This window comes from Malus sylvestris, chromosome 11, assembly GCF_916048215.2.
Source record: "Malus sylvestris chromosome 11, drMalSylv7.2, whole genome shotgun sequence".
In the NCBI taxonomy this organism is placed as follows: Eukaryota; Viridiplantae; Streptophyta; class Magnoliopsida; order Rosales; family Rosaceae; genus Malus; species Malus sylvestris.
The window spans coordinates 6,022,059-6,046,596 of record NC_062270.1 but is presented as its reverse complement, the minus strand read 5'-3'; the positions used below and the strand labels follow the sequence as shown (position 1 = coordinate 6,046,596).

Sequence of the window (24,538 nt, the reverse complement as noted above, 5' to 3'; positions counted from 1 at the left end):
GTTATGCGCGTCTTTCAACGCGACTTAGTTCTTTTATTTTCATCATGAGCTATTTTTATGTTATATAATCGAATTTGAAACCTCATGTGCATAGGTGGATACTCTTAATCAACTAAACTATGAACTATGGGCCTTTTTTATGCATAGATAAATATTCTTAATCAATTAAACTATAATTCCAAACTATTTTTAGGTTTAGAAAAGTGATTAAAGATCCACTTTGTAGGGATTGATGGAGTTGATTAGAATCTCTATCACGGCCCCATTTATCCCACACCAACCAAGTCTTATTCAACAGCTCCAACATTGAGGAGCAAAAAGTGAAGAGATACTCTTAGCACCGCAAACAAGATCACACAAGGCCATCATGACAGGAGAAAAAAAAATCTTAATAACAAGGATAAAACGTCAAGGGCGACTCTAAGCCAATGAGGCTCCACGCTTTGCGAACATGTATGGTAAGCAATCATACCCTTATTTTGCAAAGAGATTATTTCCACGACTTCAACTTGTGACCTTTCGATCACAAAGAAACAACATTTTTGTTGCGCAAAGACTCGTCCAAATTAAAGTAAAAGGCGAAACAGAAAAGAAAACAAAAATTGGTATGGAATTAATAAGGTAGAAAAGAATGAACATTTTTTTTTTTTTTTGGAATAGAATTTTACACTGAAGGGAGGGAAATTGTGGTGGTAGAGAAGCTAAAAGGATCATCCTCGCAAAGAGCAAGAGCCCTCTCTAAATTGGCTACAATGTCAGTCATGCTAGGCCTTCCCTTCCCCTCCAAGTTCACACAACGCATAGCAGTATAAGCCAAGAGCTCAACTGCTTCGCCTTCATTTGGGTCGGGCTGCCCCACCCTTTTATCCAACATGCTTTGCAGCTCCCCTGCCATTATTCGCGGCCCTACGTATTCCACAACCGTCATTGGACCTCCGTCTTCACTACTTCTAAACAGAGCCTTCTTCCCTGTCAAAAGCTCCAATAGAACCACTCCAAATCCGTAGACATCACTCCTTGCTGTCAAAACGTTTGACACAAAGTACTCGGGATCAATGTACCCAATTGTTCCAACAGCTTTGGACGACATGATCTCTTGGTTTGATCCCGGCCCCAATAATGACAGTCCAAAATCTGATACCCTTGCATTCCAATTTGCATCCAAAAGAATGTTTGAGGACTTGATGTCCCTGTGAATTATTGTTGGCACTGCATAATTGTGAAGATACTCTACTCCCCTGGCTGCACCAAGCGCGATTTTTATCCTCATTTTCCAAGAATTCACATTGCTGCTATTTTTCTCCACATTTTCCTTGCTATGCAAGTGATCATGAAGTGAACCGTTGCTCATGTACTCGTAAACCAAAAGCCTCTCGTCGTTAGCTTCACAGGATCCCACTAGCTTCACCAGGTGTTTGTGGTGAAGCCGGGACAGCAATGCTAATTCGGAGTCAAACGCGCTCTCTTTCTCCTGAAATTTCTTGTTCCTGGTACTTGTATGTCCCCTCTTGATGGCCACTTCACGACCATCCGCAAGCTTGCCTTTATAGACAATGCCAAAGCTCCCAGCACCGATCTTGTTTTCGGTGGAGAAATATTTGGTGGCAGTGGAAAGCTCTACCAGGTGAAATGACTCAATCTTGTCACCATGCTTCGACGATGAACCACTTAAACTGCCCTTCATGGAACTTGATGCTAATGAAGTAGGAACATTGGCGACTCTAGCAGCAGAACAACCCACATTTGGATCAGGAAAACTTTCGGTTCGTACAGAGTCATGGCAGTTTAACCAAGAACCACAGAGTCCAGTCCGTAGGCAAAAGACAATAGTGCAGAGTCCTGCAAATGTCCCAACTGATCCAACTATTGCAAAAACCAACAGAAGCCTATTTTTTGTTTTGAATAACGAAAAACCCGGCTTTGAAGCTTGTGTAGGTTGATTTATTGGAGGCAATGGAAGTGCTAATGGAAGTTCAGCCCGGCATGATCTGCATATTTCCCCCGAACCACCACAAAGAGTCTCCGAATTCGGGTACACACAGCTAGTACATGGACCCTGCACACATGGACCAGGAATAATCATTCCCAGTGGAAGATTATCATGCGAACTAGACCACCCTGGTCCCCAACAAATCACTGATAAATTACTCGTTGTCACGCCGCACACGAAATTCAAACCTGCAGAAATTAACTCAAATGAAACATTTGTAATTACAACACTGTCATATTCAAATATGTTTCTTCCTCCCCAGCATACAACGAATCCATTTTTTCGCCGAATGGCACAAGTAAAATTTGCCCCCAACGCAAGGCCTGAAAACTGGAAAGTCGAAGTACTTGAAGGTACATTCAATTGCCCGAAATCGTTGTTTCCTCTGCAGACCAATGTTCCATTCATACTCAAGCCACAAGCATGAGATCCGCCTGCAACAAGGCTTGACATGTTCACTTTCTCAAACCCTGTTTGAATCTCAGCTCCAACATCACTCTTGCCCCAACACAGAACTCTCCCATCATTCAACAAAATCCCACACGAAAACCCGCTTCCGGATGTGATTGTTTGAAACCACAATGCTTCCCCAGGTGAGGAAAACAAAACCCCACTTGCATTATCTCTTCCTCTCCAGCACCTGACCATTCTAGAGTTGACTTCCCTAGCGCAAACTTGCTCATCACCCACAGCCAGATCAGTCAAAGCTACACTTCCACTGTGATATATTAGTTTCGGCCGAAACCTATTTGAGCTAGACAAGCTGGTCTCCCAGCAGAGAAGGGCAAACCCTCCAGACCTGAGGCCACAGAAGAAGCTCTTCCCTCCAGAAATGGATTGAAAAGAAATATTGGGTTGGACTGAAATGGCAATCTGACCGTTTTGAAAGCACTGTATGCTCTGTGTGGGGCTCTCAGCCACAATGCCACAAACCGTCGGAGTGCCATATGTGATAGCTGTGGTGGAGGCTAAGCCAAGGGCGTCGGCCAACCACCAATCATGTGGTGTGATGAGAGAAGATATGAAGGTTGTGATCAAGATTGCGGCGGTGAGAGAGAAGGGTTCGCGTGGAAGTGTCATTTATGAAGATTTGGGTGATGGGTAAGTGGGGGTTTCTGGTTTTTCTTCTTCATTTGGAGGGAGAGGGGCTGAGGAAGAAGGTGACAGAATATAATAGGCAAGAGGGTGGAGCATGTGGAGAAATTTTTAATTGTGACGGGACACAAATGGTACACCGTGTTTTAATATAAGTGGTGAGAAATTTTATTTTTTTAATTATTAACTTTCTAGCACACATATTCCACAATTTATATAATAACACGTGATATACCATTCTGTGTATTGATCACATTGAAAAATCTTTCGATCATATGGTCCCTTTAACATTCGTAGTGTTGTTGCCAACAAAAAAAGAAGAGGAACATGCAACGCTGCTTGGCTGTTTGTTTCTATTTTTATTTGTTGGTTCTTCTAAGTAGAATATGTGAATAAATTCATCAGAAAATTGAACCATGAAAGCAACCCTTAAACCTCTGCTATGATATTTTTGACAAGGGGTACTGAGTGCCATTAAAATTAATGTCTTTTTGTCCTTTGGTCCCTAGATACAAAGATCGACGGGTAAGGCTCTAAAACAAGGTTTCCTTGTTTATTTAATTTTTGTTTTATGTTAAATTAAGAGGATTATGGAAAGCTGATTTTAATATTTTCTGCAACAATGATATTCTGTTCTAATATTCTAATTTATAAAGAGAATTCAAAATGATGTATAAGAGAACGAACACACTGACTTGGTCAGGTAGACTAACCGACATATGCAGAGAATGATTATTTTTTCTAAATTGAACCATAATTTGTTAGATAGGCCAAACTTCTTTATGGAATGATTAGACAAACTAACAACTAAGAGCATCATGGAGGTGGCAACTAGGTAAAGTTAGATTTTTTATTTCACGTAACAAAAACAGTAAACACGTCTTCAGCAGAGGTTGCAACTTGCAACAATCAAAATAAAATTTCAATCCAAACTCAAATGCGGATTGACATTTTTTACCCAATTAGCAAATTGAAGAAGTAGCAACTAATCTTTTATACTTGTAAAGTCATTTGCTACTTATTCAAGTTAGCAAATTACTTCCCACAACATATTTTATTCATAAATATTGTTTAGTAAATAGTTCGTAAATAAAATTTAAACCTTACAGATAAAATAAAGTTAAGATACTAATGAAAATAAAATTTGAAAGTGGATTGAAGTAACAAATTTTTAAAGAAAGTAACAAATAAACTACTAAATGACACTAAAAAAAATAAAAAAAATAAAAATAAAAAATAAAAAATCTTTGCTAATTCAAATGCTCATTATCTAATTTAGGCCTAATTAGATAAATGGTCCCCGTGGTCATAAGGTATTCGGATGATAGCCCCTGTGGTAAAAAAATTCGGATTTAAACCCCTGTGGTCTAACTCTGTTAGGATTTATGCCCTTCTGTTAAATAATGCTGACGTGGCTGCCACATATATGCCACGTGGCTGCCAAATGTCTGCCACGTGGCAAAAATAATAATTTTTTTTTTTTAAAAGTTAAAAACCTGAATTTTTACACCAAAAAAAAAAACCCAGATCTGCAAGAAGAAGAAGAAGAAGAAGGAAAAGGGAGAGGGAGGAGGGTCGCGCGGGGAGAGGGCTCCGGCGAGGGGGGGAGCTGGTCTCCGGCGGGAAGAAGAAGAAGAAGAAGAAGAAGAAGAAGAAGAAGAAGAAGAAGAAGAAGAAGAAGGAAGAGGGAGAGGGAGGAGTCGCGCGGGGAGACCGGCGGGAAGAAGAAGAAGAAGGAAGAAGGAGAGGGAGGAGGGTCGCGCGGGGAGAGGGCTCCGGCGGGAAGAAAAAGAAGAAGTCCGGCGGGGGGGGGGAACGGGCGGAGGGCGGGGGGAGCTTCTGGGTTTTTTTTTTTTTTTGTAAAAATTCAGGTTTTTAAAAAAAATTAAAAAATTTTATTTTTGCCACGTGGCAGACATTTGGCAGCCACGTGGCATATATGTGACAGCCACGTCAACATTATTTAACAGAAGGGCATAAATCCTAACAGACTTAGACCATAGGGGTTTAAATCCGAATTTTTTTACCACAGGGGCTATCATCCGAATACCTTATGACCACGGGACCATTTATCCGATTAGGCCTCTAATTTACCCACGATTGGAAATAACTCCGTTTGGAAACTAGTGTAATGTGAAAACCCCACTAGAAATACCCGCTGTATGGGTCATAATTTACACCATATTTATTTATTTATTGGATATATAGAGACGAATATGTAGCACTATTTTTTTTTACACAAGTTTAGACACGTTTTTGTTAATGTCCACTTTGTAAAGTATATCAACGATATGAACTGTCTATCTTTTAGAACATCCTCCATAGATTATCTTTGCAAAAAATTAGACAAATCTAAAAGCATTGAAACATTCATTTGTAGTGAAGCAAATGGACAATACGGGTACTACAAAGAGACCTTAAACTCTTAATCCAGTGGTCATATGATTTCAAATTAGGATGATTTTTGGTATTCAGAATCTTTGAGGGAATACCTAAAAGATAGACTATTCAGATAGTTGAAATATATTATAAAGTGGAATTTACAAAAACATGTCAAAAATTGTGTTTAAAAAATAGGGTCGCAAATCTGCCCTTATATTTATTTATTTATGATAATCATTCAATTCTCGGGGACATCCGATAAAATTGGAACGATATAGGGTTTATTCAATATTGATATCATAAATTTATCCAATATCACACCAATTTATTCAACATAAACACAAAAAATGCCAGTTCCCACCACTCATCTCAATCTTTGTTTAATTTTGAACTAAGAAGAGAACTGATCTCAGAAAAATGTAGTTCCTTTGGCACGCTTTATCTTTCGGAAAACAAAATATGGATATACTAAAAATACCAAAATATAATAAAAACCCCAAAATCCAATAGACTTGAATTACCAAGGCGAACAACTTTGGCTGTTATTACAGTGATTGTCATCTGGAAACCGTAAAAACTGAATAACCTACGTACCAACCAGAACGTGGATTTACCGGCCTGCTGGGATTCACCTTCACCAAGCACCCATCTGTTTCCATCACTTCCTTCTCATTTTGTGTACTCTTATGGAGTAGGGGCAGGTTTGATAGTTATGCTGTCAACTGTAAATTCTAGATTCAAGAGCGTCTCACTATAACGGGCATGACCTTTTAGGGTGCCAGAGGGTCTCTTTCATCGGCATCACCCATATGGTTATCATAACTTTCGTACTCATAATCTTCATCCAGACTCTCCATAGTTTTCCCAAAAACGAATGATTTTGTCCCCATTGTCGTGAAAGGCATTAAACCAAAAGCTCGAGCTGTTTTGATTTCCCTGGCGACCTTCCTCTGAGCTTTGGCGCTAATTCCAGTCTACATTATGAGTGAAGAAATATAAACCATCAAATTTCAGCGCACGTTTAATAAAGTTGAAGTCACTCGACATGCAATCATATTTACCTTGCTTCTTTTGATAAGAATTCCAGCCTCTGTTAAGAAATTCGCAAGGAATCTCACATTCTGCACAGAATAATAATACATTTAGCGAGAACACATCTGAAGCATCAGAGATCAATAGGATAGACAACCTAAATCAACATTAAAACTGCCTAACTCAGAGCTTGATTAATATATGCAAGCACACCTGTAAAACTGGTGAAACAAGATTTCAGATTACAGATTTCAGTGGAAGCCCAGGACCAAAAAAAATGAAGAGCTAAAACATACATTTGAACAATGTCTGGTGGCAGGGGGGAGAGTAACAATGACATCAAGGCAACTGCGAGCATTTTACATAAACCTTTCTATCGTGCTAAAATTTAAGTTCTCTAATAATCTGAATTAGTTGCAACCAACACATATAATAAAGACAAGAGTATTCTTGAATTATCTAAGAAAACATGAGACACCATGATAAAAAGACCATCCCTTGCATGGTCTGAAATCATATTCACTAAATAATTTAACTCTGAAACCAAGTCTGAATCAAGATAGACCATCCCTTGCACAATTTAGATGGATTTACTTTGCATAATTTAGGTCTCAAATGCTAGTTATGCATAACAGGACAAATAGGTTTAGAGTCATCAACAATAGAAACGAAGCTTTAGATTTGACTTAACATATACAAAGCAACGGGGATCCTCCATTTATTTATTTTTTTGCTATGTAATTCTTTGAAATTTAATATATTTGGGAGATGGACAGGTAGGCATACCCTGAAATCAGCTTTTCTAAGAACTTCCTTTGTAGTTACTTCAAACTCATACCTACGGGGAAGTTTACTTACTCCTGGCTTAGTAAGATCCAGATCCTGCACATAGCCAAATAGTGATTACATAAGAATAAAATGATTCAGTTGTAAATGAGGAAGGGCTGAATTGTATGCATTTTCCACTTGGGAAAAATAAGGCCTAAAATTAGGTTATAAGTTTGTAATACCACAAAATAAGGAACAAACGATTAGAGGAAAAGAGATGGAAAAAAAATCAAGGTTCGGTTGCTCCATAACGTACTTTTTTTTCATAAGTCATTCCTGGCTTAAAAGTCATATCTGGTCTGAAAGAATAATCATCTTTGTCTACTTCTTCCTCATCATACTCAAAGTAGGTGGCTGCTTTCTCTAATTTTCCATCCATTCCATCAGATAATGTGTTTAAACTCTCATCTAAGCCATCAAGTACATGGGAACCACTTCCACTTCCAATTCCAAATCCTCCACCAAGATCTGAAACATGTCCATCATGAGCCTTCCCAAGCCTATCTAGCTTTGAGAAAAAGTTACCCCCAGAAGTTTCACTGAAGATGCGCCGCTCGAAATCATCAGAAGATTCAAAGGAATTAGAAATTTTCTTATCATCCATTCCTCCACCTGACACAGATAAATGGTAATGTGCATAGTCCGGTTTGAAGCGTTTAAGGTTTTAAGCAACAAAAAAAAAATTCCAGAGTGAATAATACTTGAAAAATAGAAGCTTCATAATAAGTGAAAACAAACCATGCCCTAAAAATAACCTCCAAAGACCAGAATAAAATCTATGGCCGTACTACCTCAAGCGAAATTTCAGTGCATAAATTATCACACACACACGAAAATGGCACCAGCATAGAGAGTTACTGCAAGGGATTATACGAAAAAGTACCTGATGTCATGTATGTAGACAGAGTTCTCACATGTGGCTGATGAAATCGGCGACTGTCATTGAAGGATCGCAAAGCAAACCGAACAATTTTCATTTCTGAAAAATATCAAAGCCTGTGAAGAAGTACAGGTTGGAATCTCCGGACGATAAATACACATCAGAAGAAGCCCATTACGTGTAAAAATAAAGGTAACTAATAACAGGAACTAGTAATCACAGATACTACTTTATAACACAAACATGAATGTCGATATTTCTAGCAAACCCTATGAAAATTTTCTATGTACAAAGAAACTTTCTTTCGGTAAGGAATAATCGAAGCCTTCCATTTCCAAAAAATACAACAAATGAGAAGCTAATCGAAAGAGAATTCGCAACTGGAATGACATGTTGGTTGAATACTTTGTCAGAGAAGTCTTATTAACTAACTCTAACGGCTATACAATACATAGAAAGCATGGAAACATTGTCATCTTAAAAAATCTTATGTTCTTGCTCACTAAAGCACCGAAAAGACTACATGAACACGTTTTGAAGATTTTTCGATTGTTCCATGGCTTCCCAGGTGGAAGTATTCTTACTATACTTGTAAAGATTGGATTTTCTTTTTCCCTAACAGAAGAAGGTAATTTCTTACTACGTGTAGTATCCAACGATCAGTCTCCCAACTACACACCATCAACAAAGACTAGAAATTAAGAACTCTTATGACGGTTTAGCAAACGAAAACTAGAAACCAAACCCTAAACCCTAAATAAAAACTAGAAATTAAGAACTCTTATGAGCAAACGGCACCAATCACAACAATGTCACCCAATTTTCATGCCAAGATCAATGCTTTCATAAATAAATCATCGAGCAGAAAAAGAAAACCAAAAATTAAAAAAATGCACGAAATGAAAACCAATTGAACACTTCGGAAATGCCCATTAAGATAAACAAGATGAAAAACGAGTTCGGATGCAAAAGGAACAAAAACAAGTTCGAATTTACAGACCCAATTCGAGAACATCAGAAATTCAATCAGTACCTGAAGCAATTGGCGATTCCGAGATGAAATGAAGACCGCAGATGAAGAAGAAGAGAGGGTTCAGTCCTCTGTTTTCTAGGGCTAGCGAGAACGGAGGGACTTGTGTACCAATTAAGCCTAATTGGGCTCCAGATTTGAGCATAAATTTTGATGTTTGAATTTGGGCCTAGATAGAAGAAGTACATGGCCCATTTAACAAGCAAGAAGCCCAACAGAACATTAATGATAGAATAGATGGGGGCTCTTTATTTGGTCTCCTTATGTTACACTAATTTAGAGAATGAGAGTTTCGAGACCAGAACTGTAAGATCCCACATCACTCTAGGGAGTGGATCATGTAAGCCTTATATGTATATTCTCATCTCTACCTAGCACGAGACCTTTTGGGAGCTCACTGGCTTCGGGTTCCGTAGGAACTCCGAAGTTAAGCGAGAAGGTGGTCAGAGCAATCCCAAGATGGGTGACCTACTGAGAAGTTGCTCGTGAGTTCCCAAAAACAAAACCGTGAGGGAATGGTAAGCCCAAAGTCGACAATATCCACCATATTCAGGGCCCGTTCCACCACCATAGCACGATATTGTTCGCTTTAGGCTTACCATTCCCTCACGGTTTTGTTTTTGGGAACTCTCGAGCAACTTCCCAGTGGGTCACCCATCCTAGGAGTGCTCTGGCCTCCTTCTCGCTTAACTTCGGAGTTCCTACGGAACCCGAAGCCAGTAAGCTCCCAAAAAGTCTGGTACTAGGTAAAGATGAGAATATACATTTAAAGATCACTCCCCTAGGCGATGTGGGATGTTACAATCCACCCCGGGTGTAGTCAGAGCCCAAAGCGAACAATACCGTGCTACGGTGGAGTCGAGCCCCGAAAGTGGTCCCGCCTGGGCCGGGATGTGACAATTTGGTATCAGAGCCAATCCCTAGGCGAAAGTGTGCTGACGAGGATGTCGGGCCCCTAAGAGGGGTGGATTGTAAGATCCCACATCACATTAGGGAGTGGATCCTGTAAGCCTTATATGTATATTCTCATCTTTACCTAGCACGAGGCCTTTTGGGAGCTCACTGGTTTCGGATTCCGTTGGAACTCTGAAGTTAAGCGAGTTTGGGCTAGAACAATCCCAGGATGGGTGACCCTCCTGGGAAATTGCTCGTGAGTTCCCAAAAACAAAACCGTGAGGGCGTGGTCGGGGCCCAAAGCGGACAATATCGTGCTACGGTGGAGTCGAACCCGGGAAATTGTCCCGCCCGAGCCGGGATGTGACAGGAACGTATAAGTGGGAACCTAACATCATATCCACTAAGTATTGGACCACATGCCAGTACCAAACATGATAACTTGATTAAAATGAGTGTTGGAGTTTAAGTGATTAGAGCATTCGTATGCATGTATTAGCAAATAAGTTTTCACTATTAAAGTAATTGACAATATAGAGAATAGTCAAATTACTTATAAGCACATGTAATGCCCATCCTCCTATTAATGTGAGATTCATTCTCAACATGTCCCTTATGTGTGACGAATTTTCAAGCCTAACATATGGACAACATAAATTGGGCACGTGTGACCGCTAGACTTCACACATGGACAACCTGCTTTGATACCATGATGAAAGTTAGGGTTCACCATAAAATCATTTGACAATCCGAGAATTAACTCAATCTTTTATAAGTACATATAAGATCTCTCATTTTTCCAACGCATAAATTGATAAATCTTAACAATCACAAATAGTAGATAAAATATAATTGGGTTAGGCAAAAAGGTAAAAGCCAAATGGTGAGTAGTTTTCAGCCACGAAGTAAGTGGGAGGTTGAATATGTTCATCAAGAATCTATGTACATAATTTGGAAATCCAACATTTATCAAACACATTGCCCCAGTTTGATCTTTCATTATTTTCTTCCCCACTTCAAGTCCTTTTCACATGGAGAATGCAACAATGGTGTCACATCATGATCAACCCCTAATCTTATCGTTCAATTTTGGGATCTTTTAATGGCACACGATGCAAGACTTTGCTTGATTTTTATGGAATTATTCACCATGTTTGCCTAATCAGTCTCCCAAGAACGACATTGCATGAAAATAACCCCAAAAGTGACATAATTAATTTGGATAATTAGAATGACAAGATAGCACTACCTAGGGTTTGATCAAGCAACCATGTTGTGAATAAAGTTATATTAGGATTGAAATCAAAATTTGTGTTTTTGTACGGTCTAATTATATTATTCTCTATTTGTAAATAAAATTTAAATTCAACTCTCACACCAATATATTTAACAAACTCATTATATGATTTAGCACAAAATCCCTCCCTTTAGCCAAATATAGCTCTAAACTAAAAAAGAAAAAAATCTATCTTTTTAACCTTTGAATTTGTTTAACTTTATATGTGCGATAAGGTTAAGGAATTTTACTTTTACTTGTTCTTCATCTTTAAATGAGAAAATGATAGATTAAATTAAAGTTAGCTTATCACCCACTTTTGTATTTACCTTTTTATTTTATTTTTTGTTAAACGATAAATTTTGTTAGATTAGATGTTAAATTAATCATCGACGAGGTTTGAACCCAAACCATCATACAATGACTCAACACATTTCCACCACAAATTTTTTTTTTGAACAAATGATATTATCTACACTAAGAGGGTGGGTTTAGTCTTACAATGGGCTAGAATCGAACCTAAGATCACTCACTTATAAGTGAAGAGAACTAAACCGTAGTACTAAGTGATACATTTCCACTACTATTGTACTTACCTTTTTACACTTACTCCTTTTTTTTTTCTTAAATCAACTTTTGCACTTATTTTATAAAGAGAATAAGGATCGGTGTAGGATGGAATCAAAGTATTCTTCAGCTCTAATTTATAGATTTTTTTTTTTTTGAGAAACGGTACAACACTCATTAAACGGCAAAGAATACATATAATCTGAGAATAGTATGCATACTGGGCCTCGATAAAAATCTTGCCGGGGATTTCAACCCAGTCGAAGGGAAAAAGAGTGTCCCGCACAACAATGTAACCTATCCTTAGCTGAACAATAAAGAAATTACATTCCCTCCTCAACTAAAACATCTTGGAGTAAGTCCGGAGGCTCCTCAAACCACATAAACTCTTGAGTACTCCCAATACCCATACGAGCAAGGCGATGAGCTGCTGAATTCCCCTCCCGTTGCACATGAGTAAACCTCGAGTGAGTATCCTCTGAGGAAGAATCTAACATCGTTTATTACAGGACCCAAGGGTGAGCAATCTTCCCCTTGATCCTTCATTGCCGCAAGCACCAAGCTAGAATCTCCTTCAAAAATAACCTTCCAGCCAAGAGGACAATTATTTTTAACCAATAAAATTGCACTTTGAAGAGCTATCAACTCCGCATGAAATGTAGATTGAGTCATCTCAATCGGACATGCAGCAGCAACCAAAAACTCCCCAAAATGATTACGAATTACCACCCCAAATCCCCCTCTACTCCCATTTCGACTCCATGTCCCATCAAAATTGCACTTGACCCACCCAACTTCGGGCTTCTGCCACTGCTGCACCTCTCGGCTAGCCTTCTTATTTATAGATTTTTTATTTATCTATTTCTTTATCTTCATAAAAAGATATTTTTTTAATACGATAGTTATATAACTAGTGAATCTCATTAGGATAACTCCGTTCTTGAGCCCGAAGCTTTATTTTTTTCATAGTCGCGCCCTTGATGATTTTGACTTTACTAATAATTAAACTTGTTTAGTTCAAATCCTTAATCTGATTAGCATTTGCTAGCTTTTCTCATGAAATCACTTCCACAGGCTTTAGATTGATTTTGGAGGAAATAATCATGGATGTCTTATTAAAAAAAATCAACCGATAGTTCTATAAGAGGGTTCAGGAAATGTTTATAAAAAAACAGATTGGAATTTAAATTGGAAAATGAGAATATGTTGTTGTATGTAATGAGTAAGATTTCGACAAAAGATAATGCTTGTGTTACTCTCATAGGTAATCTACTTGTCTATCTACGTATGTTTAATGTATTTTTACATACGAATATCATAATCGGAATTTCTCTTTATCATAGTCTAAAAATTATTCAATTTGAAGATTGTTTAGTCATTCAGATGCATCAAACAAATGAACTATTTATCATGAGGATATTACTTGTACCAAAATCATTGATTGCTTTAACACATATAGATGATTAAACGATTTATAAATTAAATAATTTTTATCCCTTCAAACTTTCCACAATAATTTATGTCAGTTTATTCCTCGTATTTACAAATCACGTTGTCTGAGTTCGTAACTTATAACATTATTGTTGTAGTAGTATAAATTAATTTTGTGGCTTTACTATGAATATGAATCAATTCACGAGACCCATATATATTACATTCAACGTCTAGACTCGAACGAAAATTTTGTGAGCCACTATGGAATGTCGTACATGATATGTTTGTTGCTTTTATGTTATCTATATCTATATCTATATATAAAGTCAGAAGGCTGTTTTGGTGTCACCGGCTTCGACAAAAAAAATTGAACCAAATTGCCCCTCAGCCAAAAAAATCCAAAGTAGCCCAATAAAATATATCAAATAATGCAATGGGTAATTTGGTCATCATAAAATATAATATTATAATATAAATAATAAGTGAGGGGGAGAAAAGAATAAAAAAATAGAAGGATGAGTGAAAGTTGATGGTGCCCACGTGAAGAGGAAAGAAAAATATAATAAAAAATAAAGAAAATCATAAATGTTGTGTTGAAAACATCTTAAGAGGCACCGCGCCGGTGATAAATTAGTACATTTTTTTTTAATTAGTACCTTATAATAGGCTAGTAATAATATGATTCAATCAAATATTCATGAAATATTATTTTCTCTATTTTTAAATACGTTTAAAATATCTTAAGAGGCTTGTAATGCCGATTATAAAAAAGGTATTTTCCACGCGGATAATAATCTGATTCGTTAGTTATAAAAAAGATCTTTCCCACGCGGATATAATGTGATTAAATTAGTTGTCAAATGATTGATTTTTTTAACAAACGATATTTGATATAAGATTATTCATTTACTTCAAATATTTGACTTTCTTTTTGTCAATTTACGTATATAAATACATTTAAAACGTATAAATCATGCATAACATGCAGTGATTCAAAAAATATTTTATGCACGTGCATAAATGCGTGCACGAAGGCTAGTAATATATAAAGCCAGAGCCCCAATTTGGGGTCATGACTTCAACAAAAAATAATAGGAAAAAATTGACCCTCAACCAAAAAAAGTAGCCCAATATAATATATCAAATCATGCAAGGGTAATTTGGTAATTTGGTCATCATATAATATAATATAAATATAAATGGGTGAGAGAAAAGAATTTAAAAAAAAAAGAAAACTAATGAAAAGTTCAAAAAAACTTCTCTTTTAACGAAAAGCCATTTTTAAAGGTATAATGAATAGTGCCAGTTAAAAGTAAAAATGTGATTTTTCGTTAAAAGTGAACAGTACCGGGAGTGTTTTGTTAAAACTTCCTAAAAAAATGAAAGGGAGGAGAAAAAAGAATAAAAAAATGACAAAGTTGATGGTGCCCACGTGATGGGGGAAGAAAAAAATAAAAAAAATCATGAATATTGTGTTCAGAACATGTTAAGAAGCTTATGTAGATATGTAACTAGATAAGCATAAACTTTGGCACCTGAGTGGATTTTTTTAACTTAAAAATACCACTAGGCAAGATTAAAGTTTGGTTAATGATTGTCACTTTCATGGGGATTTATTCGTTTCTTCACTTATAATTAACGAACTTTTATTGTTGGAACATTATAATCAGACTTATTTATTTTTTTATTATCATTTAAGATCATACATGCAACAAATTATTCAAATTGGAGACTTTTTAATTATTCATATGCATCAAACAAATGAACGGTTTATCATGAAGATGTTATTTGTTACCAAAATCGTTGATTAATTTAACACGTCTAAACGACAAAACAATCTACATTTTTTGCAAATGATTTGATAATGAAAAAGAGTGAATAGCTCCAATTATAATGTTTAGGCAATAAATATTCGTTAATCGTAAATGTTACAAGTCTCCATATGAAAAGGACACAAGCGTTATCCTTAAAGTTATTTTTTGGGTAAAAGTTATTGATAATACATCGATACCACTTTGCTGGATTCTGGTGGGTTTTTTTCCTTGATTTAACAAAGTATGAATATGATGTCATGATCCTAGTGGTTAATGATATGGGTGCAAATCTTTGACTTTTGCACGAATCATAGTCAACATCATCACTTTACAATTTCAAACGACTTAATAAAACTAATCACTTCTTTAATTGCAACTTGCAAGTCTAAACTATCCATATTCAAGAATCGGCCAATCTACGCAAACCAACCCCTCATAATCCAAAAGATTAATGCGAATTTCTTTATGGTTTGTTAGAGATCATTCTTGTAGAAAGTATTTATGCTCGTAAATGTTTATAGAAATATTTTTGTAGTCATGTTAGAAGCATACTTTTATTAAGTACAAATTTAAGTTCTTTTGGTAAAAACATTTAAAAGTGCTTCATAAGAAAAAAAATCCAATATGCGATATTTTCATTTTTTAATTGAAAACTCTTTTAGCACTTCTAAAATCATTTGGACCAACGGCTCTAGGGCTATATCTAAATTATTATATGGGACATTTTGACTGAAATCTTGTTGGTTTTCAATTTTTGATCGAAATCCCTAATTTGATAATGTATTTTTATGTAGGTTATTATATTTTTTAAATTAAAAATTGAAAATTTTGTATTAATGATATTTTAAATAAAAAACCCCATAATATGTGGATTTAAATTATTAAAATATAAAGTATACTCTCCAATATTGTGTGTGTGTGTGTGTGTGTGTGTAAATATGGGTACATTCATCAAAATTAACAAAAAAATTATTGTACCAAAATATGGGTACATTCTTGAAAACCACACAAAAAATAACATTAGTACGTTTATTTGATTGAACTTGACATGGATACATTCTCAAATCAAGAAAAAGAATGTACCTATATAAGTTTAAAAATGGATTAGAAAAAAATTGAATAGATTTTATATAAAAAAAAGGGTTCATTTTACTACAACAAATTGGTATATTTAAGAATGGGTACATTTTAAGATTAAAAAAAATGAAAAGTTACATGAATGGGTACATATAAGATTATAAAATTGGAAATCTTTTTATAAAAAATTAAGGGGTACAAACTTATTCTAATTTTTTTTTATTTTGGAAATGTTTTGAATTGAAAATTATTTAGGAATTTAATAAAGGTGTGAGTATTAAAATCCTAAATCAATTATTAATTTTTGTTTTAAAAATTATGTAACTGACATGTAAATTCATTATTGCATTAATGTTAAGAACCTTGATCAAAATCTGAAAACTAATAAGGTTTCAATCAAAGAACATTAATAACTAAGGATCCGATACTAATTTTTCCTTATTATATTTTAAGTTTTAAGATTTGATTGAAGAAGATAAAATTAGAGTGTGAGTTTTGACAAGTTGGATATGTGCATTGAAGATTATTATAGAGGATAACACGTTTTCTTTGTTAGCATAGGCTACAACTTGGACTCAAATTATATCATATTAAAATGCTCTCACTTGGCTAGAGACCCGTATGTGAGTTTTAAGTCTTTGATGCATTGGTGAGGTTTAGACTAAAATATAATATTTGAGTCCTAAGTTTTTGGTGCATTGGAGATGGTCTTAGTCTATTTGTTTTACTTTAAATTTTAATGGGAAATTCCAATTTTCTTGAAAAGATTTTTTTAACACTTCAAGAATAGTATCGTACAATCCAAACATATCCTCCCCTCCCAAAATTTGAGCAAGCCTACATTATTTCTTGATTTTGCACAAATTGTACATCGGTCATAAAAATCTAACTCCGTCACTACTAATCTCTATTATAAATAAGTATATATAAGTTCACGTGCATTAAAGAGTGCATAAGTAACGTGATGGTCAAACTACTTAGTACTACGGTCTAATGGTATTCCTCTTCACTTGTAAGTTGAGAGGTCTTAGGTTTGATTCTTGCCAAAAACGAATTTGAACCATATTATTGCTAGCACATTGTGAAATTTACCACACTTTTTCACTCCATTAGTGTAGATAATAATTATTTGTTAAAAAAAAAAAACACGGTCGATGAGGAAAGATGTCCATAACAATTACCTTTTCCTTTTCCTTGAAGCAACTTTTAGAATGGCCTAGAAAAGTAGCAAATGACATGTTAGAAGCTTAAAGACTAGCTAGCTAGTCCCACAGACGATACAGAGATTGGCAAAAAGACCAAGTGTGTGTTGTCTGGTGTGGGCACAAATGAGGAACAGAAGCCACTGAACGAGGTGGGAACTGAACATGGAGCAAATGCAGGTGTTCCAAACTATGCAGAACTCACATTATGCAGAAAGTGAGACTCAAGGCCCATGAATATAAAATCTCTCCTCCTCTATTTTTTTCACCAGCAACAACAAAAGACCCCATTAAAACTCTTGCATGCAATTCCCACTTGCCTAAATATCAAGGCAAACTAATAAGCTTTACGTCCCCATGGTAATAGGAGAGTAAATCGCATCTCCCTGTAAAGGACTAGCATTATTTTTATGACGATATACTCTTATTTCTTAGCTTCTTATATGTAAGAAATAGACCTGATATTATTTGACCTTAGAAATGTTATACAATTCAATGTTGATTCTCTTTATCTTCGTCTAAAATTTATTTCTAGAAAAATTTAAGCATTTTAGCCAAAATGGTTTCTAAGATTGACATAACTCATCACTTTGGTTCCTCATATTTGAAATTGATAGAAGTGGTCTTTGAGTTTGTCCATTGTCAATTATTTTGGTCATTCCGTAAAATTCTCTGTTAAATAAGGACAAAAATGATAAAAATCCCTCAATATAATGAACAATGAGCCAAAATAATTTGACAAAAATTGACGGTATTTTTGTCATTTTATTCTTATTTAATGGGGTTTTTTTACGGAATGACCAAAATAATTGACAGTAAACAAATTCAGGAACTAGTTATATCAATTTTAAATCTCATGGACCAAAGTGAAAGATCATTTTGGTTAAAAAGCCATAAATTTATTTTGTTTGGAATGCTTAATCATTTATGAGCTCGTGTGGATATGCTTTTTAAATGACTAAAAATATTTTTGATGAAAATGTTTTTATAACCAATCCTTAGTAAAAATGTAAGTAAATTATGGAGAAGCACATAACTAGTGCTTCTTGCAAAAAGCACTTTAAGTGTTTTTGGGACCAAAAAATATTTTCTCTAAAAGCGTTTTTAATCATTTTAAAAGCACATCCAAACGAGCCATATATTTGCCGAATAAATCAACTATTACATAAACAAGTAACATCCCTATAATAAACTACTAGTTAGTTTGTTTCACATGGATAACTAAACTATCTTTTAATCAAATAAAATTTTCTAAAGATGATGTTTAAATGATAATAAAGAGAATAAATGATTATGATTATAAAAGTTGTATGATAAAACAATGCAAAGTCCTCATTTAAGAAAGAACGAGTTATTACATGTAAAGAATTAAACATTGTCCTTCAGCCGGCATCTCCAAAAGCCTAATCAAACGACCAGGCAGTTCTATTTTGATGCGCCATACATGTTCAGCAAAATCACCCTTCGATAAGGAGGCAGATTGTCTGCCCTCTGTTTGGATACCTTTTCTATCTCCTCCTATTTTGTGCGGTTACGATTAAGCCACATTAATATTATATTTTAATTTTTTTATAGAGATAATAAGACAAAAAATAATAAGAATATAAAATATTAACATGATTTAACCATGATCGTACAAATAGAAGGAGATGAAAATGACACCCAAACTAAAGGGCAACAATTTGCCTCCCTTCGATAAACTAGGCAAATGACTAGACAAAAATACCTAACGGAGTTTGATAAGACTATTTGCCTAATGTTTGGGCAAATCACATCTCATTAACAAATTATCACATCAGCTATCAAAGTAAAGCTTTTATCTAATCCTTGTGGAAAATACTCTTATTTTTGTTAACATTTTATCTGAGGGTCCATTTTATTAACATTTTGGAACTCTACTTAGAGGAGCAAGTCCTTCCCTGCCAATTGCCTAATTGGGCAATTAGTCGGGCTATAGGAAAGTCCACGCGAGCCGGACTGAGAGGAATCGGGCAGGAATAGCCCGATCTTGAGCCTAAGGATTTGACGTCAGCCACTTTCATTTTATTTTTGCGTTTACCGCGTGGGTTACACACCCCGAAAATGAGCGAGTGAGTCGACAACTCTATCGCCCTGGGGCCAGCGCTGGAGGCACACTCACCTCTACAAACGTTAGATTTCTAATGGTTACCTATCCTCCGGTCCAGATTTTTCTGACAAAAACAATTAAAAAATAAATATCTGAAAAATTCTCTTTTTATTATTCGGTCCACGTGGCACAATATGGGCTGTTGGATTATAAAAAAATGTAATCCAAAGGCCCATATTAATTGAACTAGAAAAAATGTTTAAAAATTATAAAAATATACCACAAAAACGCAAAAAATAAAATAAAATTAAGAGAATATGAATCATGGTATGATGAGACATGATTGTAATTTCAGACAATGACACGTGGCATTGACGAGAATGGTCACAAGTCCTATTCAAAATTAAACATAATATTAATTTGGATTAAGTACCTAAACTCTTCGTACCTTTTAGTGTCATTCCAAATTAAACTCAATCTTTTTAAACATCCCAAACAAGTACCCAACCTATTCAAAATGTAACATTTGTTAAGCCCCAATTAAAAATATGTTAAATTAAGTAGTGCTTACTTTGTCTCCTAAATCAATAAAATGTCATGGAAGAATAGTCTCCACCAACTAAGGTCACCACCACCCCTATCACTCCATCACCTCCAAACCCAATACAAAACCACAAACTCCACCGTATAACTCAAGCCGCCAACATCGAGAAGAAGGTCATGGAGATTGCTGAAATGATCTGGATTGTCATGATGCGGCCACCACTATCTTTACCATCCACAAAGAAGAACTAGAAACTTTAAGAGTTGAGAATCGATGAATGAGGAAATGACATAAACGGAAACTAGTTCCTTGAATTTTTACCTGAATTCTTAACCCTTTTCTTTGTTATGAGATTCAATTTGTGTCAATTTTGATTTGAGTCCATTTTCGATTCAATTCAAACATGTTTGATCATTCCATAGTATATAATCTATGATTCAAATTCAAATTTTGAGGCAACTAATTAATGATAACCATGATATACCCAATTAGTGGGTTTTGAATATAATTTATGTTTGAAAATTAACTGGGGTTTAACGGATATGACATTTTTAATAGGTTGGGTACTTGTTTACAATGTTTAAAAAGTTTGAGACCAATTTGGTATGATACTAAAACGTTGGAGAGTTTTATATACTTACTCCTATTAATTTTTTTTAAATTTAATTTTTCAATACTAATTATCCAGACAATTCATTTACAGGTGAAGATGCATTTGAACAATTGTTCTTAGTAATAATTATCTTTGCCGAATTAACAGACAATTATTACTCTAGTGGAGTGGAGTTGGACGTGCAAGTTGATGCATGCTAGTCCAAAAGAGGCTGTCACGAGTAAAGAGCTTTTTGGTGGGGTGGGGGATGGGATGGGAATGGGATGTGATTCCTGGGAGGTGACTCTTGCGGTATTTGGAAGGGTAAGACTTAAGAGGTGGAGAAATTGATGTGTGCAAAGATGGACTTGGATTCTCTGCCCTCCCAATTCGGTGCCTTCTTCGTGCCCTTCTGTTTGTGTGGTCATGATTAAGCCACGTTAATATTTTATATTACTATTTTTTTTTGTCTTATTATTTTTATAAAAAACAATATAAAATGTTAGCATGGATTAACCGTGACCGTACAAAACATGAGGGCACGGGAAGGGCACCGAAATGGGAGGGCAGAGAATCCAAGTCCGTGCAAAGATAGCACTAGGAACCATAAACATCAACTCCAACATTTATAGGAGAGAGAGGGAGAAAAAGAGAGAAGGGAATGAGGGATTACGATATGAATATAAAGAGAATGATGGAGAGATTATGTTCACATGAACTATTTTAAGTTTGCTTATTGGGTTAGGGTTAGTCCGGTCCAACACCTTAAAATAAATAAAATGTTTGCTTCTGGGGAAGATTTATATGTACTGGGAAAAAATGACCTAAAAATTTTGAGATAGAAACATGTTGGACCATTCATGTTTTTTGTTTTTTGTTTTTTGTTTTTGTTTTGGTCTGAGGACCAATCATGTTATTTGACTGTGAAATTGAAATCGGGGAAAAGTATCAAATTACTAATCTTAATGTGTAGCCAACTTGTTTTTTGATTTTTTTATACTCATTCATGATAAGTAAACATGCTATAAACTTAGACTCTTGCAGCTTTGCCTTTATGATTACTAATTTAATTATGATGTGAGTCAAACTCGACACAAAGTTAGGCATGCTTATGTTATTGAATTTTTAGAGTGGCAATAACAATGTCCTTTGAAAAAACTAAAATCACTAAGGTACCGTTTGTTTGGCTTCACTAAGTTTCATTGGACTAGACTGAACTAACTCCTAGTGTAGTCCAGTGTTTGTTATCATGCAGGACTAACATTAATGAGATTAGCCAAGACTCATAGCTTTGCTAGAAGTTTTTAGTGAGAGTCCCGGAAAACCATAGGACTAGCTAAGACCTACTTTGTTCCTCTACTGCGCTCGTCTACTTCCTTTCCCTTCCCTTTCCCGCCTATCGCACATCTATTGGAAAGCTTGGACTTTCACGCCATCCGCTGTTGAATCACCAACCCAACACGCCAACTCCCCTAACGGGTCTCAAATTGTCGGGTTCCAGCTCCTAGAAGAAACACATCCTAAAAATGTTCATAATAATATTTGGAAGAAAAAGTTAAAAATGGTCTGATGTCAAAAGCACTTAAGTGCTTTTAGAAAAAAGAACATTGTATTTTGATTAAAATATCGTGCATTTTGATTAAAATATTGACATGCTTCTAAAAAGGCCGCTTTTGAAAAACTAAATACCTCAAAACGATGGTTATACAAATGATATTTGATTATACCAACTCCAATACTTGGACCTAAACTCAAATATTTAGGTCTACTATAAAAGACAAAAATATAGCTCTATGAACAATGACTATCATCAAATACTCCAGACCTAAATTTCAGGACTTAAAGGCCCTGTTTGGCAGATCGAGTAAATGATCGGATAATACTAGTTATACGGACTCGGGTGTTTGGCGTTCCCTCGTACTAAATAAGCGCCGGATTAATTTAACCGGTTATTTAACACGGTTTACGCCTACTTAATAAAACCAACCAAAACGCTTGGATTATTAGTCGGGTTCGCTCTCCTTTCTAGCGAACTCGACCCTCTCTCTCTTGCCTTCTCTCAGCATCGTCGTCCTCCCCGTCACCTTCTCTTGCCATCTCCGTCCTCCCCATTGTCTTCTGTCACGTCGTTTTCTCTCGCCATCTCTGCTCTCCTAGTTTTCTTCGCCTTCCTCGTCATCCTCTCCTTGTGGCCTTCCTCATCGCCTACTCGCCGTCCTCCCCTGCCACTGGGTCTTGCAAAGAAACATGGTGTGGTGGAGAAATGATTTCAATTTGGGATTCTTCTGCAACTGGCTGTTTGAATTTATTTGGGATTCTTCTGCAGTCGGGAAAAAAGAATAAAGGAAAGAAAGGGAGGGAGTTTGGGGGTGTGACGGAGAGATCTGGGGAACAATTATTTGGGATTCTTCTGTAGTCGGGGAAGAAGAAGAAGGGAGAGATAGAGAGAGGTAGTTTTGGGGAGGGGGTGCGGAGAGATCTAGGAACAAAAATATGATTTCACTTTTTTTTTAATTTGTTTTTTAATTTTGATTCCTCATATCCGGTATAATACTAAACATAGTATAAATAATACGATCATTAGTCTGATACTACACCAAACAGTCGACTAATTTAGTCAGTACTATCCAGTGACTATTTATCTTATCCGACAGAAATAGTCAGTATAGTCTGAGCTGCCAAACGAGGCCAAATTGTATTAATGCAACACTAAAGTTCTCATGTTCTATGAACATCTCAAACAATTCCACATAAAATGTGTAAATATACTGCTATACATATGGAAAGCGATTACACGAAATCAAACATCCTTGACTTGAACATAGAGTAAAACCACAATAGCTCATAGCTTTCACATTTATCTGAAAATAAAATTTGTTAGAACAGATTACATAAACTACTCACTTCGATAATCCAAACTTTGGAAAAACAACCATGCTAATACAAACTCTACATGTAAAACCCTAACACTATCTTTCTCTATCTTTCACCCTCTTTTTTCCTTTCTATTGTATGGATCTTATTAAGCATGCATTGCATGCTGCCTCAAGTACTAAAAACAAGGAGCTTAGCCCATTTCCAACCGAAAGAAGGCCAGAAGGCTCCCTTTAGCCTTATAGCCCTCCAAGAAATTATATTTTAATGAACAGTGCCATGCCAGATTTTATATCATCTCCAACCGAGGGGACCAAAGGGCTATAGGCAAAACATAGTCATTTGATAAAAAATCATCTCCAACCGAGGGGGCCAAAGGGCCATAGGCCAAACATAATTTATTATTTTAATTGAATTAATATGGTTACTTAATTAAACTACCATATTAAAATAAGGTTTTCGGACATATTTTGAGTGTCACTTGTCACCAAATGAATAAGCCTCCGGATTTCTTATCATTCTATAATCTCAATAATCTTTTTGATAGGATTTCGAGTGACACATATCGCTAACGTGAGTAACTCTCCAGATTTCTTGTCGAGATGTAATCTCAATAATTTCCCAGATAGGATTTTAAGTGACACGTGTCATTAACGTGAGTAACTCTCTAGATTTCTTGTCGAGATGTAATCTTAATAATTTTTCGGATAGGATTTCGGCAAAACATAGTCATTTGATAAAAAATCATCTCCAACCGAGGGGGCCAAAGGGCCATAGGCCAAACATAATTTATTATTTTAATTGAATTAATATGGTTACTTAATTAAACTACCATATTAAAATAAGGTTTTCGGACATATTTTGAGTGTCACTTGTCACCAAATGAATAAGCCTCCGGATTTCTTATCATTCTATAATCTCAATAATCTTTTTGATAGGATTTCGAGTGACACATATCG

The 24,538-nt window shown here is 35.6% G+C and overlaps 2 protein-coding genes across 4 annotated transcripts; both read right to left on the bottom strand.

Moving 5' to 3' along the window:
- Window positions 1–588: 588 nt before the first annotated feature.
- On the bottom strand, window positions 589–3,233 carry LOC126589006 (putative serine/threonine-protein kinase-like protein CCR3). The gene has a single exon (XM_050254181.1). The coding sequence runs from the start codon at window positions 3,068–3,070 to the stop codon at window positions 665–667; it is 2,406 nt and encodes an 801-aa protein (XP_050110138.1). The 5' UTR covers window positions 3,071–3,233; the 3' UTR covers window positions 589–664.
- A 2,719-nt stretch (window positions 3,234–5,952) lies between these two features.
- On the bottom strand, window positions 5,953–9,360 carry LOC126589004 (uncharacterized). 3 transcript variants are annotated; one of them, XM_050254178.1, is made up of 6 exons: window positions 9,241–9,360; window positions 8,211–8,323; window positions 7,584–7,939; window positions 7,286–7,381; window positions 6,529–6,588; window positions 5,953–6,441 (listed from the first exon to the last, which is right to left on the bottom strand). In XM_050254178.1, exons 2-6 carry the CDS (start codon window positions 8,302–8,304, stop codon window positions 6,238–6,240), a joined length of 810 nt encoding a protein of 269 aa, XP_050110135.1. In that variant the 5' UTR covers window positions 8,305–8,323; window positions 9,241–9,360; the 3' UTR covers window positions 5,953–6,237. The 3 variants fall into 3 exon arrangements, with proteins under 3 accessions (XP_050110135.1, XP_050110136.1, XP_050110137.1); XM_050254179.1 differs by having other exon boundaries at window positions 8,211–8,306; XM_050254180.1 differs by having other exon boundaries at window positions 8,211–8,347; window positions 9,241–9,357.
- Window positions 9,361–24,538: the final 15,178 nt, after the last annotated feature.